The sequence below is a fragment of the Triticum aestivum genome, chromosome 6A (assembly GCF_018294505.1).
Source record: "Triticum aestivum cultivar Chinese Spring chromosome 6A, IWGSC CS RefSeq v2.1, whole genome shotgun sequence".
Classification (NCBI taxonomy): Eukaryota; Viridiplantae; Streptophyta; class Magnoliopsida; order Poales; family Poaceae; genus Triticum; species Triticum aestivum.
In genome coordinates this window covers 76815000-76835393 of record NC_057809.1, presented here as the reverse complement: position 1 = coordinate 76835393, position 20394 = coordinate 76815000, and the positions used below count along the sequence as shown (strand labels likewise).

Here is a 20394-nt window from a genome sequence, read left to right as displayed (position 1 = left end):
TCCTCTCTATTTTTTGCAACATGGCCCTTGTTGCAAAAATTGCAACAATATCTCTGCCGCATCTAATATTCTGCAACAAGACTCATGTTATAAAATTTACAACAACATCTCCGGTCACTCGCGCACTTGCGCAGTCGTCGTTCGCTGCCACTGGTTTGCAACAACACCAATGTTGCAGAGATAAGATGAGAGAGACATGTGTGGTCCTATAGGCCACGTGTCAAGCATGAAGCGGCGGACGCCCTGCGCTAGATCGGTCGGCTGATCAGAATCATTTCCCTAGTACAAGTTCATGCTCGTTGACTAATAAATAAAAATTATTCAGAAAGAAAAACATATTTCAAACATAAATTAATTTGAATAGGACAAAACATAGTTCAAACATAAATTCTATTAGGTGAGGAAAATATGGGCGACGCTATGCATCCGCCGACGAAAATTCAAAAAGTATCCGCCGCCTTGCTGACCATTGAATTGACACATTAATGACCGTCCAATCTACTAACATAACGTAAGCAGCCATCCTTTGCAACAAGAGTGGTGTTTCTGCAACAGTTTGCTTGTTGCAATCTCCCGAGCCTGTATTTTTTTTGCAACAGATATTTTATTGCAGAATTTTTTCGCAACAAAGATCTTGTTGCAGAAATTTCAAAGATGGCCCGTGCCTGTGTTTTTATTTTTTATTTTCTACAACAGAGATCTTGCTTCAGAAATTTTTCGCAACAAAGGTCTTGTTGCAGAATTTTAAAGAATTCTGCATGTGGTCCCTCTTTGCAACAAGAGCTTTGTTTCATAAACACGCTGACTATTGCAACAAGAGCTTTATTCAGAAACATGCTCCCCCGAAACCGTCGTTCACCGTGAGCTTCGTCGGATGGTGGTGAGGGAGGATAGGCGCCGCCCGTCCTCCCCTTCGCGTCGCCGCCGGCGAGCACCGGACCTCCGACCAAAGTCACCTCGCCTTCAACCGCGCCAGACCTCGCCGAGACGAGCTCCCGCCGCTCCCAGGCATCCCCACCTCCAGCCTGCAAGTCATCCTCGCTGGATCCGGCGAGATTCGGTTGGAATCCTCGCCGTCGTCGCGGTCCTAGCCGCCGCCATCACCATCCCGGCCGCACGAGTCACCGCCGCTGCAAAAAGCGAGCTAGTTGCAAAACTCTCTTTTTCGAAACAAAGTCTCAGTTGCAAAAACACATGGACATGGGGGTGCACTTGTCCATCTGGATCTGACGGACACGAAGCCAGCGAATGCGCCCGCGCATCGGGTGGCGGAAGGTAAGCTTTTTCCTGAAAATATGTAGTTCAAACATAAAATCTATTTAAAGTGTATAGTTTGAATTAAGGGACAATTGCATTTTTACCCCTAGTTGGTTCCTACCCACGGGTTTTGCCCTTACTTTTCGAGCTTGCTCAGTTTTGCCCTTACTTTTTCCGTCGAGGTCCTTCGAATGCCCTTTGACCGTTTGACCAAAACTTTGAAAATTCATAACTAATTCATATGAACTCAGAAAAATGCAAATAAGATATCAAAATGTTCAGATAAACATTACCTTTATGTGCATATCATTTGCATTCAGGACAAAAGCATCATTTAAACTACCTGAGGTAATTAATGTTATTAACATTATTAAAAATAAAAAGGTATAAAGAATATATTTTCATGAATAAAAATTACATGCAAATGTAGGTGATGTTTTGTGAACATCCTAATATCTTATTTGCATTTTTCTGAGTTTGTATCAACTTGTTATGAAGTTTCCAAATAATGGTCAAAGTCCTTATAACATTCATAACAAGATGAAACGAATTCAGAAATGCAAATAAGATATCTGGATGTTCAGAAAACATCACTTACATTGCATGTAATTTTTATTCATGAAAAAAGTATTGTTTATACCTTTTTATTTTTAATAATGTTAATACCATTAATTACCTCAAGTGGTTTAAAGGGTGCTTTTGTCCTGAATGCAAATGATATGCACATAAAGGTAATGTTTATCTGAACATTTTGATATCTTATTTGTATTTTTCTGAGTTCATATGAATTCGTTATGAATTTTCAAAGTTTTGGTCAAACGGTCAAAGGGCATTCAAGGGACCACGACGGAAAAAGTAAGGGCAAAACTGAGCAAGCTCGAAAAGTAAGGGCAAAACCCGTGGGTAGGAACCAACTAGGGGTAAAAATGCAATTGTCCCTTGAATTAAAGTTTGAGGGTCATGGCATCTTCAACGGTCTTTACCAAACCGAATGCCCCCAAATTTCCACGGACACATTCGGATGTATTCACGGACATTAGATCGGTTGTTCCAACATATTCCTCCAATATTGGTCCGTCAGTATTTATATACTTTGGATAGTAAAATAATCTAAGATAAATATCACAGTGCATTACTGACGCAGAGATAAATATTTGAATGCAACTATAATTATATAAATTATTACAATTGGAACATAATGCTTTGAAATAAAATAGTTCTAATTTGAATTCATTTATTCAAGACGTGTTATAATTGTCCATATGAAACGTCCACAAATGATCAATTAGATCATCTTGAATTTGTATGAATTCCTCGATAGCAAATCAAATGGTGCACTTCAAGAAACTGCTCAAACAACATCGGATTCTGCTCTGGATGCTAGACAAGATCATCCATATGTTAAATTTAAAGACCCTAGCAAACTGCATCACCCTCACCCTCCATAGTCATGTTGTGTATGATTACACAAAGCTCTAGATCTCATTGTTTAGCAGGTCTTGAATGACGGTAAAACGGGTTGCAACACTCCAAATGCCCTATCCACATCCTTTCTAACACCTTCTTGCCTCGCTGAAAAGTGTCTTTTCTACCTATGGAATCAGAGATGGTGTTGACAAGGGTTACCCATGAAGGATAGATACCATCACAAAGATAGTTTCCCCGTTGTACTCATGCCCCTTGATGGTATAGTTGCACGCAAGAGCTTCATCATGAGACTCTGACATGCCAAAGGAAGAGTGCCAAATTCACAGGTCTTGCGTTGCAACTGATTAAAGAATGATCATGTACTTTTTATGTTGGCCCTGGTATTACCCTTGTTGAACATATGGACAGTTCTTCTTTTTCCAATGCATGCAATCCAAAGATCTGAGCATATCTGGAAACCCTCTTGATTCGTGAAGTCCAGTGAGCCTTGATATGTCTTTGACATTTGATTCTCTCAAGTACGGCGATGTTGCTCCTATTGTTCATATGCGTTTGTCACCTATTTGATTTTGAAACGCAACGAACTGCCTTATTAGGAATTCTTCATGATTACAAGTTCCGAGGGGGATAGAGTGGAATATTGTTCAAGTGAAAGACATACTTGGTCCATGCTATTATTTGTCCAACGAATGTGAATCGAATAAGTAGCATGTGATTTATGTGTGTAATATTTGAGGCAAGATATAAGTTGAAAAGGGTTACACTTGTCTATAGAGCAATGATGAAACTACGAATCTATTTATCATGTTAAATGTATGCCGACCTTTCGATGCAAAATTTGACGAATAACTTTCACTCGTTAACTCATATATCGAAGCTAGGCATGCATTTCGTGTATGTTCATAAGGTTCATTATGTTTCCGGAGGTTATTATATATCACTCTCTAGTTGGTTGTTGTCTACGCTTACCTAAGTTATAATATTTTGTATCTTCCGATCATTCTTTCAATTTTACTTTTATGAACAGGGACCCAGGGCCAGTATTCATGCATAAGTTATACCCATATTCTGGCCCTAATGCATTCATCAAGCAAATTAGCAAACCATCACAAAAATTGGTAGACAGGTTGTGTGTGACGGCGCACACATGATTCAGTGACGTTTACATTGACTAACGCATGGTGGTGATTTTGTAACCATCATAGTTTGTGGGAATCAGGACACTAGGTACAAAACATCATACTTTAGGTATTTCTGTGATGATTTCTTTGACCGCCTAAGGGTTTTCGCCACAGTATTCTAATTTCTTGTAGTGAGTTCACTAACCGGGCGCCTACCCAACGACAAACGACAAGTTGTGGTGGCCATGGACTGCACATTAACAATGGCGCACGACATGTCCCAACGTAGTTGGTCCTAAAATTACACCACTTCTTTTTGTATGCCTGAGTCTACATCATCATCAAGTATTATCATCATAATCGTCATTGTTGTTGTTATTTTTACCATCACAAATCATCGCCATCATCGTCCAATACAAATGATAATGTTGCAAGCGTCAAAGTGGAAAGAAAATACAAACTATGAAATATAAATAAATCCAATTTTCTCCATGTTCTGAAAGAAAATACAAACTATGAAATCTAAATAAATCCAATATAAATACAGTCACCGTCATCATCATATAATGCCAATATTAACGTTGCAAACATCAAAGTAGAAAGAAAATATAAACAATGGAAACATAAATTAATCGGATTTTCTCCATCAGTTCTCAAATATTACTGATTATAACGATCACTTCCTTCGGTGTCACGCAGAAGTGTCGAAGTTACAGCTTGTCAATAACTTTACTGAGAATATCGTACACCACATGTGGACGGTTTTGCTTAAGCTGTTCGAACCCCTCTGTTTTCACAATGGTTCGTAGTCTATCACCGTCTCTTAGCATGTACTTGAGACAGCAAGCCTTGAGCTGCTGGCAACTATGTTTCTCTGCAAGATCCAAAGTTAAGCCCACTGTGTTGACATCTATAGCCTTGCTAAGCTTGCTCTCGCATATGAGTTTTAGCCTCCCTATCTCGTACCGATCAGCGGCGACAAGCAAATGGCGCGCCATGTTTAAAGCATGTTCCGTGGTCTCCTCCATGAAGTCGGGCAGAGTCTCATTGTACACGTAGTGCAGCAGGACCTCGAAGACGTTGACATCCATATCGTCAACGCGGATGTAGTTTCTCTTGCTCTCCACCAGGGCGCGAAAGACCGGAGACTGTGCAGCGAGCACGCGCCCATGCACCTTGAATCTCTTGAACCAACCGATCTTAACAGTCATGTCCGGCTTGAGCTCGCTGTCCAGAAGGCTGTGGAGATCGGAGGGTGGCACGACAACGCTGTTGTCGTCATTGCCATCGTCTTCATTGTCTTTCATGAGTTTGGTGGTAACAATCTTGACGGTGCACTTGATCACCAGGCAATCATCCTTGAGGCACCCGGACGCGGCCAGATCGGCTTTACTAACAAACTTAGGAATACCCCAACCTAGCTGGTTGGACGAGAACTTCGCGGTGGCGGGTCCGCGTTTGTTCTTCTCTCCGGTCACAGGCGATGCAGGATCCTGGAGACTGAAGGTGTAGGTCGCCGTGACCTCGTCCTCGCTGGCACTCAGCAACTTGAGAAAAACAGACGTGAACTGCCCGTCGTCGATCCTGGAGTCGCCGTTCGGAAAGTAGGCGATAGCCCAGTCGTGACCGCCGACGCTGAAGGGGCCGGACGTGAGCATGGTATCGCCTTCTTTGAGCATGGAGTGCCCCGCAACCTTTAACGTGTGCTCGCCGGCGTGGATGACATCGTATGATGAGGGCTTGGGTGCAGTGGCCGCTGGCATTGACTTAGTTAAGAAGTTCCGGGAAAAGAAATCGAGGAGGGCAGACGGATAGATTGACATAGCGACTTTCTAAAAGAAATCTGATGGACAGGGCACGCTTGTGCACACCGCCATATACTCTATATATGTGTACATACAGTTATTTGAGAACAAATCGGATACATGTTAGTAACTTTATTACCGGCCGATTTCCTAGATCATTACGTACGTCAAGCTTCTTATTGATCGGAAACATATGTTAATAATCTGTTATTTACCGGCCGTCCGGCTTACGAGTAGGCCGAAGCATCAACTGATGTGTTCATGTCACGATCGAACATCAATGGATACAAAATTCAGAAGATTGAGGGGAGTATTTGATTAGGGTCTATCGAGGACTCATCTAGATGAGAAATAAATATGTCCCATCTAAGTTTTGACATCAGCAACACGTCAGATGAGACAAGCCCATAGTGTCCTCCACTTCTTTGTCTGTTTCCAAATGTTTAATAGTGCAACTGAGCTATTCAGCATCGCCGAACGCGTGTGTGAGCCGTCCCATGGAACGGCCGAGCCTTCTGACACACGCGGCCTACACGCGGTGGAACGGCCGAGCCTTCTGACACACGCGGCCTACACGCGGCCACAGAGAGGACGCCCGACATGCGCTTAGTGATTGGGTCCCGAACACTAATTTCAGGCGAAACCACTCCCTTTCAATGCTCCCCTGGTTTGATATTTTTGGGAGACGCACAACACCCTCTTCTATCTCGCGCGCGGATTTTCTCTCCTCTCCCACCATTCTGGGCGGTGTGCAGGATTCGCCGATGTGGGAGGCCGTTCGCGGAAAACAACATGAAACAAGATGACAAAGTTGCCGCACTAATAGCTAGTCAATTGCTTTCGTTCATAGACACACCAACTGTCAGGATTCGAAGAGAGCCAAGAGATCTGGCGACACAAACTCTCACAAGCAAATACACGCCACGACCACGGACCACGTGGGCTGGCTGGCCCATGCCTGCGTCCCGCTAGCCTTATCCTCTCACGCGGGCATCTCTGCTTTCTCCGTCTCTCGATCCCATCTCTTTGTTTTGCTTCATGGCGACGGCGAGCCACGGCGACCTTGGTGATGTGCGACCAAGGTGAGGTGATGTGCGATGGGGGAGCCACCACGCATCTGGTTGCAACCGCAGCTTTGGCGAGCTCCGCCATGGCTGTTGTCGCCGCGTACTGGAACCAACACCCACCCATGCTGGAACCAGCCACCGTGGTTGCCGGAACCGGCATCAATTTTTGCTACAACCGATGAGTTTTTTTGCTACCATCATCTTTTTCTTCATCGTTCATGAGAATTGGCTGGTCTTTTTTAGTTGCAACCGTCATCAAATTTTGCTACAACCGGCGAGTTTTTTTGCTACCACTGCCTTTTCTTTTCATCGTTCATGAGAAATTGGTGAGGTCTTTTTTTTGCTACAAGCACCAACGATTTTTGGTACATTCATCAATGATTTTTGCTGGAGCCGGCGACGAGGCATTTTTGCTGGAGACAGCGCCTCAAATGCACCCTGGTTTTTTGCTACATCTGGCATCATTTTTTGCTACAGTAGGCATCCTTGTTTGCTGGAACCAGTTAACTGTCGGCTACGACCGTGAGGCGTCCGGCAAGATGCTACAACCGTGTCTCCATTTTGCTACGACCGACAACGAAAAATGCTACAACAGGCAAATTCTATTTGCTGGAACCAGTCAATCGCTGGAGCTGCATCCATGGCGTGCGCGGGCGGCGAGGGCGGGATCCATCCATGGCGAGCGCAGGGGGCGGCGAAGTTGCATCCATGGCAAGCGCGGGAGGCGGAGCTGCATCCAGGGGGTGCGAGACACATTGAGATGCAAAGGCAGAGCAGCATCTGGCGAGCGCCCCCGACGAGCTGCGGCGGCCCCGGCGACGAGGACGGCCGGCGAGGGCGCCAACCGGCAACAGGGACGCAACGGTGGTTCTTCAAGCTTGGTCGCTAGGGGATGACGGGGGTGTCGAACATCGTTGTGGGCGTTGTACATTTTTTTTCCAGGCGAATAACTGGGAGGAAGACGAAGCAGGGGTTAGATGTAACGTCCCTTAATCGTGGTATCGGGTTGCTGGGGCTGGACCGGCTGAACAGTTCGGCCGGCGCGCCGGCGCCTATAAGCGGCCTTTTTTTAACCATGGCAATGTTATTATTTCAAGAATGGCAATTTTTTCCATGATTGTTAGCAAAACAAGAAAATAAATAAATTTCCCATGCATGTACAATATTATTCTATGATTGCCACTATTTAAGCAGTATCTTCTTTTAAGACAAGTTGCCATGTGACCCCTTTTTTTTATTAAATCCTTATAAATTTCATATAATTTGTCACATGACAACATAAATTTTCTGCATTTGCCATGCAAAAAACTATATCGTTTTAAAAAATCACCATGTCAATGTAGTATGTTGTTTTACAAATTATCCATCAATTAGAAAAGTACTTAATAAATTTGCCAGGAGATACTTTTTCTACATTTATCATGAATTATATATTGTTTAATTTCATATACCATAGCGTATTGGATTGCTAGGCCATGGCAAATTTACTACCAAAGCCATGGCAAATTTATTCCCATAGCCATGGCAAGGTAGTTTCCCCTAGACTGCGGCAAATTTATAAAAACTGTGTATGATGAACAACCCTATGCCATACAATTTTTTCTAGGCACCGTGCGTGATGTATTCGATAAGACAAAAGACAAAATTATAAATATCGTTTCTGATGGCTACCCCTATCACAGACGATGTGATGTAGAAAATTGTGTGTGATGTACCATTCAAATGGAAACATTTGTTTTGGATTCATTGTGTGGTATGCCAAAAACATCTTACACGATTTGTCCCATATAATTGTTTGCAATGGCTCATCGCATACGAGTTTTTTTTTTGCACCGCATGTGTGACCAGAGAAACTATCGGCAACAATTTTCTGAGTCATGTGGGATGGAACCCCCCCCCCCCCCTCCTCCTCCTAATCGCCCGCACAGGTAAGGCGACGGTTTAAAACTATGTCATGTAAAGGGAGGTAAATACCGTTTGTAGGACCCGTCTGCACTAGCGTTATACCGGTAATTGTGTATATAAGTGCTCCTTTTAGCTACCATAAAACATATATTGTCTATTGTATTGTTCCTCATGCTACTTGATAAGACACAATGAAGAACTACGAATAGCAAACACAAGCACGAGCAAATCAAGTTACAATTAAGCCAACAACAAGCTAATTAATACACAGGCGCAGCATGCCCCTGTGCCTTCGTCCGCTAGTAGTAAACTAAGAAAGTTAAAATTTGAACCTTAACCAGCTTATTAGACACGATAACCTCGACCCATCACCACTAGCTTGTTGTTGATATGGGCACCATATTATTGCACCCACTTGTAGTATATATTTGCTATTGCTGTGGTGCCATATCGCACACGATTGAGACAGGAGGATGACCGTGTGTGACACCCACACCGCACACAGAGCTCTAGGAAGGCTAGTTTGCATGAGGGGCCACATCCAGCCACGCCTTCTTTGCAATACTCTTGTTTACATTGTTTTATAATGTGCAATAAATCAAATAAAACAATTTCATAATTCTAATGCCTCGCATAAAAGTACATCAATCTCTCAAAGCAATCCAACATCTCTGCCATGCATAGGACCTACTGTGCATGGAGGAAAATCCGCATCAGAAAGAGAAGATCCATATGTCAACATGGAGGGAAAAAGAAACATACAACACACGTAGGAGAAAGATATACTCCCTCCGTCCCAAAATTCTTGTCTTAGATTTATCTAAATACGGATGTATCAAGTCACATTTTAGTATTAGATACATTCATATCTAGACAAATCTAAGACAATAATTTTGGGACGGAGAGAGTAGACAAATTCAGTAAATAAAAATGCAAAGTTTGATGTCATACCGGCAAATACAATGGATTGTCACTTTTACAGGTTAATTAGCAAAAGCTTTGTCAATAATACGGTTGAGCTCGGGCGGGTCTCGCACGCTGAGCCGTCTTGACGAGGTCGGTGCAGTTGTCCGGCTCAGGGCCCGGCTCACCAATCCGGCCGATGAAGACGTGAATTCCGCCGAAGGGGACCTGGTACCCGTACTCAATTGAGCCGGCGTCGGGGCCCCAGCCTTCGTCGTCGATGTAGATCTTACCGCGATGACTCTTGGTCATCCGGCCCACCGTGTATCCCTTGAGCCCTTCGAAGTTGCCCTTCAAGAACTCAAATCCACCGTGCGATGGCCCCATGGTGGGCGCCAACTGTCGTGGAATTGTCACGACAGATGTCCTCTTGCAAGGACTTAGTCGTGGAGCCATCGCAACTAGGAAGCTTGAAGGGGTTAATTGGGACAAAGGACACGTGAGAGTTATACTAGTCCGGCCCCTTATGGTGAAGGTAAGGCCTACGTCTAGTTGGGTTGGTATTGCTTGAGGTTTCGATGACCAGGGAGCGAAATACGCTATGCCCGGTTCACGATGAGTTGTTTCTTGCCCTAAGCCGCCAGCGGGTCGTCCCCTTATATACACGGATTGATGCCCTGCGGTCTACAGAGTCCCGGCCGGCTCATAAATAGTGTCCGGCTGGGCAACTAGTTAATTCTACCTTATGATATAAGTCATGCCATTATGGCGGTTTACCACTACGGGCCTTAAATTGCATGTGGGCTTTAAACCCTTTATTTAACCGCCATCTTCATGCTTGGTCTTGGGCTTCTTCTGATGAATCCCTCTTTGCGTAACCCGGCCCCTCATGGGCGGCTTACACAAATAGTTATATCCCCAACAACGTCAGAAAAGAGCTTGATGTCTACTACACAACCTTCTTCTTGTAGACGTTGTTGGGCCTCCAAGTGTAGAGGTTTGTAGGACAGTAGCAAATTTCCCTCAAGTGGATGACCTAAGGTTTATCAATCCGTGGGAGGCGTAGGATGAAGATGGTCTCTCTCAGGCAACCCTGCAACCAAATAACGAAGAGTCTCTTGTGTCCCCAACACACCCAATACAATGGTAAATTGTATAGGTACACTAGTTCGGCGAAGAGATGGTGATACAAGTGCAATATGGATGGTAGATATAGATTTTTGTAATCTGAAAATAAAAAAACAGCAAGGTAGCTAATGATAAAAGTGAGCGTAAATTGTATTGCAATGCTAGGAAACAAGGCCTAGGGTTCATACTTTCACTAGTGCAAGTTCTCTCAACAATAATAACATAATTGGATCATATAACTATCCCTCAACATGCAACAAAGAGTCACTCCAAAGACACTAATAGCGAAGGACAAACGAAGAGATTATGGTAGGGTAAGAAACCACCTCAAAGTTATTCTTTCCAATCAATCCGTTGGGCTATTCCTATAAGTGTCACAAACAGCCCTAGAGTTCGTACTAGAATAACACCTTAAGACACAAATCAACCAAAACCCGAATGTCACCTAGATACTCCAATGTCACCTGAAGTATCCGTGGGTATGATTATACGATATGCATCACACAATCTTAGATTCATCTATTCAAACCAACACAAAGTACTTCAAAGAGTGCCCCAAAATTTCTACTGGAGAGTCAAGACAAAAACGTGTGACAACCCCTATGCATAGGTTCATGGGCGGAACCCGCAAGTTGATCACCAAAACATACATCAAGTGAATCACGTGATATCCCATTGTCACCACAGATATGCATGGCAAGACATACATCAAGTGTTCTCAAATCATTAAAGACTCAATCCGATAAGATTACTTCAAAGGAAAAACTCAATCCATTACAAGAGAGTAGAGGGGGAGAAGCAACATAAGATCCAACTACAATAGTAAAGCTCGCGATACATCAAGATCGTATCACCTCAAGAACACGAGAGAGAGAGAGAGAGAGAGAGAGAGAGAGAGATCAAACACATAGCTACTGGTACATACCCTCAGCCCCGAGGGTGAACTACTCCCTCCTCGTCATGGAGAGCGCCGGGATGATGAAGATGTCCACCGGTGAGGGTTCCCCCCCCCCCCCTCCGGCAGGGTGCCGGAACAGGGTCCCGATTGGGTTTTGGTGGCTACAGAGGCTTGCGGCGGCGAAACTCCCGATCTATTCTGTTCCCTGAAGTTTTTAGGGTATATTGATATATATATATATATATATATATATATATATATATATATATATATATATATATATATATATATATATATATAGGCGGAAGAAATACGTCAGGGGAGCCGCGAGGGGCTCACGAGGGTGGAGGGCGCGCCCAGGGGGGTGGGCGCGCCCCCCTGCCTCGTGCCTCCCTCGTCGCTTTCCTGACGTGCACTCCAAGTCTCCCGGGTTGCTTTCTTTCCAAAAATAACTTCTCCAGAAGGTTTCATTCCGTTTCGACTCCGTTTGATATTCCTTTTCTTCGAAACACTGAAACAAGGGAAAAAACAGGAACTAGCACTGGGCTCTGGGTCAATAGGTTAGTCCCAAAAATAGTATAAAAGTGTTTAATAAAGCCCATAAACATCCAAAACAGATAATATAATAGCATGGAACAATAAAATTTATAGATACGTTTGAGACGTATCAGTTGCAAGATTCTAATTTGTTTGTGTAGGTACGAGGGACTTGCGTGTGGCCTCCTACTGGATTGATACCCTGGTTCTCAAAAACTGAGGGAAATACTTACGCTACTTTGCTGCATCACCTTTTCCTTTTCAAGGGAAAAACCAACGCATGCTCAAGAGGTAGCATATATTACTTCATCAGTGAAGCAAAGAGGGTGTGCGGCGCCTCTATACCTGGCCGCATCGCGTCGTAGCTCCGATGGAGTCCGTCTGCGGTTATCGGCTCGGGTGTGACTAGGTTTGTCACGTCCGAATAGGTAGCCATCATCACATGTCAAGGAACGTCCTCGCGATCCATAAATCGATCGCGTATATCCTGTTCTACTATCCAGGGTCTGCCGGAGGTCGTATGTATGACCCCGAACTGTTTCGTCTCTATTTTTACGGGGCGGTGGAGCAGGCTGCTGTTCGGGCTGAGTTGCCGCTTTATTCTGACCACGTGGTGGTCGGTCCGCCGCACTGTCCCGACCGCATACTGGTCCATCGGCCGCATTGCGCGAGGGAGGTATGGGCTCCGACGCCTCTTCATCGAGCTGGGGTAGCAGCCTTCGCTTCGGGTAACTCTTGGCTGAGCGTCTGAGGCCGTATTCTTCGGCTACCAGAACATCAGTCCATCTGTCGACGAGCAGATCTTGGTCAGCTTGAAGCTGCTGCTGCTTCTTTTTCAGGCTCCTTGCGGTGGCTATTAGCTAGTGCTTGAAGCGCTCTTGCTCGAGAGGTTCCTCAGGCACGATGAAATCTTCATTGCCGAGGCTTTCCTCATCCTCGGAGAGCGGACGATAACTACCGTCCTCCGAGTCGTTGGGCCTGGCCTGTTCGTCGGGGCTAGCTTGCCCGTTTTCTTGTTCCTCCTGTTCGGATGTTACCTCGGCAAGGTCTTCATTGTTTTCGGCATCGTCCGGAGTATTATTTTTCTCTGGTGCCAGCATTGCTGTATTTTGAATGACGTGACTTAGAGCGGCGCCGAGGATGCCGGCATTTTTGCTGTGTCTCAGGAGGTTTATTCTCGATTGGATTTTCTTTGTCATCGTCGTTAGTTGTTTTGGGTGTATCCACCATGTACACATCGTACGAAGAAGTGACCGTCCAACATTCAGTAAATGGCGGATTTTGGTCTTGCTCTTCATCAGCATCGTCGTCCATACCATCGTTGTCTTCGGAGCCGTAATCAAGCGTGTCGGTTAAATCCTCGACCGTGGCTATGAAGTGGGTGGCGGGTGGGAAGCAAAATTCTCCACCGTCAGCCCCTAGTTCGAACCGAACATAGTTCGGCAGTGAGTCCCCCGCCAAGGACAGGTTCTTTAATGAGCTTAGCACATCGCCCAAGGGCGAGTGCTGGAAGATGTCTGCGGTGCTGAACTCGAAGATCGATAAACGATCAAGTTCGGCGTCCGCGGGCCCGCATGGTTCGGAACTTACACCTAGAGAAGAGTCCGGAGTTCTGGTGACATGAATATTGTGTGAGGTTAAGTCCATGTGCGGCTCCAACGTCGGGGAATCTGTGGCCTCCGTGGTGGGGTTGAGCCTCCCATCCTTGGTTGCCGCAGTATGCTCCGGATCTAAGGCCAGAGTGTGGTTACAGGAGCTATCTCCTGGATGCGGTCTGACGATAGATTTAGGTCATGTTCATCAAGGTGACCAAGAGCGGTCGCCGCGGTCTCGAATCTGGCGAAGATCAAATCTCCACAGATATACGCGACGTAATTCAAGCTCCCAAATCTGACCTGGTGTCCAGGGGCATAGCTATCCATCTGCTCCAGGTGGCCAAACGAGTTACCCCGCAGCGCGAAGCCGCCGAACACGAAGATCTGTCCGGGGAGGAAGGTTTCTCCTTGGACAGCGTCATTGTTGACGATTGAAGGGGCCATCGAACCTTTTGATGACGGCACAATGGAACTCTCAATGAAAGTACCAATGTCGATGTCAAAACCGGCGGATCTCGGGTAGGGGGTCCCGAACTGTGCGTCTAAGGTCAATGGTAACTGGAGACAGGGGACACAATGTTTACCCAGGTTCGGGCCCTCTCTATGGAGGTAATACCCTACTTCCTGCTTGATTGATTTGATGAATATGAGTATTACAAGAGTTGATCTACCACGAGATCGTAATGGCTAAACCCTAGAGGTCTAGCTTGTATGACTATGGTAATGAGTCTATCTCCTCCCCGGACTAAGTCCTCCGGTTCATATAGACACCCGGAGGATCTAGGGTTACACACGGTCGGTTATAAAGAAGGAATTTACATATTTGGTTGCCAAGCTTGCTTTCCACGTCAAGAAGAGTCCTATCCGGACACGGGTGCAGTCTTCGGTCTTCTTATCTTCACAGCCCATCAGTCCGGCCCATGGCTAACGGGCCGGACGTCCGAGGACCCCTTAGTCCAGGACTCCCTTACCCACCATTCTGGGCGGTGTGCAAGATTCGCCGACGTGGGAGGCCGTTCACGGAAAACAACATGAAATAAGATGTCAAAGTTGCCGCACTAATAGCCATTCAATTGCTTTCGTTGATAGACACACCAACTGTCATGATTCGAAGAGAGCCGAGAGATCTGGCGACACAAACTCTCACAAACCCTTCGTGGATGCTGGATTGGATGTCATCGAGGTAGGTAGAGGCCCGAGATACCTCATTCAAACACGCCATCAGCACCGCCGAGGCCATCAGACAATGAGAGGAGGGAGGTGGCGGCGGCGGCTAGGGTTGAGAACAAGAATTGTTTTACCAGCATAATGGAGCTATTGAGATCCATTACAAGGGCATCTCGGTGCACGTAGCGCCTACTTGCGCAGGGTCTGAAAAACGATGAGGGTGCAGAAAAGTGTTCGACCGCTTTGGGTCTATAATACACATCTGTTTCCTACATTTCTGCAAGAGACTGTTTTCAGGACTCGAATCCGTGAACTCATGGTCACAAGACAATAGTTTTACCGCTATTGAGATCCATTGGAGAGAGAAAAAACTAGGAGTATTATCATATTATTTAACAAGAAGCATGCATACTAATTATAATAAGTAGGGTTATATTTTGTGAGTAAATACGTAAACAGGAAAATGGATAGATAGATAAATGATTTGTCTATCGAGAGAAAAATGTTGTAGCTCCATGCACACATGGATGGAAAAGTACAGAAAAACAACGCAAATTTTACGATAAATGTAATCCACTTCTCTCCGGGAGTAATATCACTCCATGAGCTTCGAGAGCGTGTATTTCCTTTGGAGAATCGATTGGTTTATTTGTTCCGCGCCTTGCCTCCCTTCTTTTTCTTTTTCTTGTTCTTCTTACACCCGGGTTTGCCGAGAATACCACGCGCAAGGAGTGGGTGGTTGTGCTTTAGTTGCACAAACCCTCCTGCGTCTTCAATGGCTTGCAACCTCCCGCTGTTTTTCCCAACGTACTTGAGACAACGAGCTGATGGCAACTGTATTGCTCCGCAAGATTCAAGATGGAACCTACTGTGTTCACGGCCACTGCTTTGCTTAGCTTGCAGCCTTGCACTCGCACATCAGCTTCAGCCTCTCCATGGCGTACCTGTCCTCCGCGATGAGCAGATGTGTCGCCATGGGTTCAGGGTTCAACCTGAGAGGTATTATCTAACCTGGAGATATTCCCGAATGGATCCCGAGTCTCCGTGGTTTTGGAACACCGAGTTTGACTGGAACCACCATGCTTGTCTAAATATCTGGGTAACGATACATTGTGTGTGTGTTCACGGAGTGGAGGGCCATATATAACCCACCTTCTTACATGACAGAAGGGGTTCATGGAAAGAACACCATTTTTAGCAGACGAAAGAACACCATTGCTGGCATATCGATTTTCCATTGCTCCCTCTCTAGCCGATTAAATTTTGATTTGCTGAGAGGAAGAGAAAATGAACCCTAGATTTTTTATTCCACCAAGCTCAATCCCTCTTGAGTTCTTTGTGCTATTTATTATACTCTTGGGTTTATAGGTAACTCAATTTAGTTTGGCGTTGCCTAGAAGATTACAAAATTTTGGATTAATTTTGGAAAATTTCTTAAGGTTTGGAGGTCATCCTCAAGACCTATCAGTTGTGAGGGAAGTCGATGCTCATCGAGAAGAAGGCGACGCATTGTGATATTGGGAGTAAATTGCTGAAAGCCACCACATTTGTGGCTAGGGTACTGCAAAACTATCGCTTTTGCCGAAAAATACAAAAATCCACCCACTCCACGACAAGTGAGTAACAAATCACACTAATTCGAAACTGAGCCCCGTCTAACAGTGGAATTGACAGGTGGGACCCACATGTCGGGCTGATTTGGCATGCCTCCATGGAAAATATGCTGAGGTGGAAGATGGCCCCACCAGTCAGCTAACCATCTATTTCATCATTTTTTCTTCTTCCTCCCCAGTCGCGGCCAATTCAGCTTTGCTCACAAACTTTGTAGTACCAGAATTGTCCCCCTCGGACGAAAACCTGGTGGTGTAGCAGAATTTGTTCTTGTCCCCCGTCGGGTCATGGAGGCAGAAGGTATAGGACAGCTTGACTTCACGCTTGCAGGCGCTCATGAGCATGAGGAAGACCGACGTGAACTGCCCGTCAGCAATCGTGGAGTCGCCGTTCGGGTAGTAGTCGATAACCCAGTCGTGACCGCCGACGCGGAAGCGCTTGGACGTGAGGCATGTGTTGCTGCCTTTGATCCGGGAGCGGCGGAAGATGGTGAACAGGTGCTCGCCCGTGTGGACGGCCACCGACGAGGAGGTCTTGCTGCTGACTATGGCCTCCGGCGGCGATGAATCGGCGAGGCCTGGCATGGCAATCTTCGTCTGGACTGGAAACGATAAGCTAGATGGCCTGCACGTACATCTGCTACTGGAGATCGAATCTGCACGCAAACAGTTCGGCGTACATATCTGCAGAGGACTCTCTTGGCTATGGAAACGTATCCCTTGAAACCATTTTGAAAGGGAAAACTCCCGATATCTTATCTTTCATGATTTTCTGGTGTGTACGTTGTTACGTACGTGACGAATATCTCTTGTTCTGTTGTTTAGCATTTTTTTTTTTGCTTGGTAGCCACGCCGTCCCGGGACAAAGCTGCGACGGCGGATAGCGCAGTTGCGTAACCACCCGCGCACACGATTTTCTCTCCCAGGTGGCTGGAACCCTAGCCGCCGTCAGGAGAGGCCATCTTTCAGCGCCGTCCTCTGGCGGCTCCCCTCCACCGGCGATCTTAATTTTTACTTTATTGTAGTCTAGGTTTTTAGATTGTTCATCTTCTTGACTTCGGCAGCGACGATGACGGTGCTGATTAAAGATTTTTCAAATCCATCCCTGACGAGGTCATCGGTCCTATGGTTGGTGATGGATTTGGAAACCAGTCTGTTCAAGTAAGGTTGGCGTGGTGGCGTCGTCATCCTCGTGGTGGACATGTGTCCTCGGGGCTCAGCCGTTGCGACGGCATTTGCTCCAGCATCGGCGCGGAACTTGGGAGGTAGTTCAGGAGCGGATGCAGATTGTGGTTTGCATTGACGACATCGACGGAACGTGTACTGGGTTCGTGGTTCGTGCATGGCAGATATGGTTTCCTCGTTCGGCGTTTTAGTCGTGATGGGGTGCCAGATCTGGAGTTCGATGGCGTGTCTGGAGTGTTGCCCCGGACTAATTCGTTCAACGACAATGGCTTCACTTTCGATGAGCCACCTTGGAGCTCCGCAAAGCTGCATATCAGCGATGGAGCCACATCGAGCTCGGGTGAGGAGATGATCAGTCATTCTTTTCTTTGGTGGCTGTTGTGGTAGTGTCGGAGGCAGGTGACATGCGTTGGTGTCAAGCTCAGAGAGGTTCTTCTATCTTTTCAGTTTTGTCATGTCGGTCCTTACGTGACTTATACTTTGTTCTTTATGATCTCTACTCCTAATGGAGCAGTTGGTAGTCTCGCTTCCAGGTTTTTTTTCGTCCCACTTCACCCGGTTTTTTTTGGTACTTCTTTGGTACTTCCTCCCACCTCCCATCCGTTTCATTTCGCTGGTTTTTTTCGTCCCTCCCCTACCCCACCGGTTTAGTTTCGCGTCACCCTCTCACACAACGAAAAAAATCTTAACGGATCATAACTTTCCATGCGTCACCCTCCCATCAATGCAATTTGATTTAGGAAACATATAATAAATTTTAAGGAAATAAATAACAGACTTTAAAGAAAAATCCAATTTTAAGGAAACAAATCAATTGATCCATCCAAATCAAACGATCCATCTCATCAATGCAATTTGCTGTAGGAAACATATAATGGATGTGAAGGAAACAAATAATAGACTATCTAAATCAATCGATCCATCCCATCAATGCAATTTGATTTAGGAAACATATAATAAATTTTAAGGAAACAAATAACAGACTTTAAAAAAAATCTAATTTTAAGGAAACAAATCAATCGATCCATCTCATCAATGCAATTTGCTTTAGGAAACATATAATGGATGTGAAGGAAACAAATAATAGACTATCCAAATCAATCGATCCATCCCATCAATGCAATTTGATTTAGGAAACATATAATAAATTTTAAGAAAACAAATAACAGACTTTAAAGAAAAATCCAATTAAGTAATCTCTACTCTTAAAGGCCCCTCGATTGATTTTTGTCCCTCGCTTCCTTTCCCAGCACTTATACAATGGAAGAAATTATAATCCACCTATTTGTTCTCCTGTATATCCGTGCAGGCAACACAACATAAACCGGTGAAAAAAACACTCACCTCGCACGTCCCCCTGCCTGCAATCCCGAAACGCCGCCATCGCTCCAGGCTCCAGCCTCCGCCGTCCTACATCTTGCCCCTCTCCAACCTCAGAGACCTCCGCCACCGCCGCCATCACGGAACCCCAGTTCAGGGCAGGACTCAGAGAGGGTGTGGCTGTGGACGACGCTGCCGCCGTCGCAGAACCCTAGGGCAGGGCGTGGTCGAGTTGCGGGCAGCGCGAGCGGCCGTGCGTCTCCCCCGTCAGGCTGTCCTCGGCAGGAACTCGGGACCTCCTCCTGACAGAGCTAAGGCCCTCCGAGGTCCAAGTCGCTGTGCGGCGTGCACAGTAATCTCCCCGGCCTACTCTGTCTTCACGTCAATGCTCATGTGCTCCGACCCTCCCCGACCCCTCCCAGCAAGCAGCAGAGTCTCTCGGGTTCGAGCTCCACCGGGCCGCCGGCGGCGGCGTCCATGTTCGTTGGGCGGAGCACAACGCTAGGCTTGAAATTCACCATGATGCTACTGATGAGGCTCTCCTTCTCCTTTGTTTCGTCTGGGTTTTTTCGTCCCCCCTCCCACCACCCCATCTCGTCTGGGTTTGAAATCAATAAGAGCAGCACAAAGTCTAGGTCCCTGTCTCGGTGGCAAACGGAAGGAGAAGAAGGATTGATATGTATGAGAATATTAATATTGAACTCTTAAAGTTAATGTGGCCCCGTTGCAACGCACGGGCGTTCTTCTAGTATGAATAAGATACGTATTACCAGGCAAAAAAAGCCATGCCGTCCCATCCGCGGGTCTCTACACGAAAAAATCCTAAACCTACGGACTCAACGTATTTATTGTCTTTATTTTTTGCGGGCATTAAGATTTTTTTGGGTGACATATGTATTTATTCTCTTTTTGCGGGGAAAGCATTTCATTACTTAATTGATCATAGTGTTACAATTGTTCATAACGACATGAAGTTCACCAATTAATCATCAGTTTAAGGCTCTCTCCTCCTCCTAGAGCCAGGGCTTTGCCTCCTCCTCCTTCTCCAAGAAAGAAAGTTAGGGTTCGTGCCTCTCGCCGGCGCCGGCGCAGGTCCACCTCGTCTCCGGTGGCCCTAGGGCCATGAAGGCGTGGTGGATCCTGGTAAGGGCCGGTGGGAGGGCACCGTTTTTAGTCGTTTTTTCAATCTGGTTAGGGTTTGTGTCCTACTCAGGAAGGCGAGATGGCGGCGGCTCCCTGAAGATGGAATAAAGGTCTCCCCGCCTAGTCCCCGTTCCGGCGGTGCATCTAGCATCGTTGGTGGGCGTGTGGAGGTGTGTCTCCAGCAGATCTATCTTTGTTGGATTTGCTCGGATCTCGTCATTGTTCGTCCACGTTCGTGTGTCTTCGGTTTGGATCCTTCCGATCTACGTTATTTTTCATCGGCGGCGGTTGCTATTCTGGGGTGCTGGTTCTATGGGTTCTTAGC

At 46.0% G+C, this 20394-nt stretch overlaps 2 protein-coding genes across 2 annotated transcripts; both read right to left on the bottom strand.

The window, feature by feature from the left end:
• Positions 1 to 4344: 4344 nt before the first annotated feature.
• On the bottom strand, positions 4345 to 5654 carry LOC123130326 (BTB/POZ and MATH domain-containing protein 3). Its single transcript, XM_044550245.1, has one exon. The coding sequence runs from the start codon at positions 5627 to 5629 to the stop codon at positions 4517 to 4519; it is 1113 nt and encodes a 370-aa protein (XP_044406180.1). The 5' UTR covers positions 5630 to 5654; the 3' UTR covers positions 4345 to 4516.
• A 10917-nt stretch (positions 5655 to 16571) lies between these two features.
• Positions 16572 to 19065, bottom strand: LOC123129462 (BTB/POZ and MATH domain-containing protein 6-like). The gene is made up of 2 exons (XM_044549618.1): positions 18951 to 19065; positions 16572 to 17140 (listed from the first exon to the last, which is right to left on the bottom strand). The coding sequence occupies exons 1-2, from the start codon at positions 19063 to 19065 to the stop codon at positions 16572 to 16574; spliced, it is 684 nt and encodes a 227-aa protein (XP_044405553.1).
• Positions 19066 to 20394: the final 1329 nt, after the last annotated feature.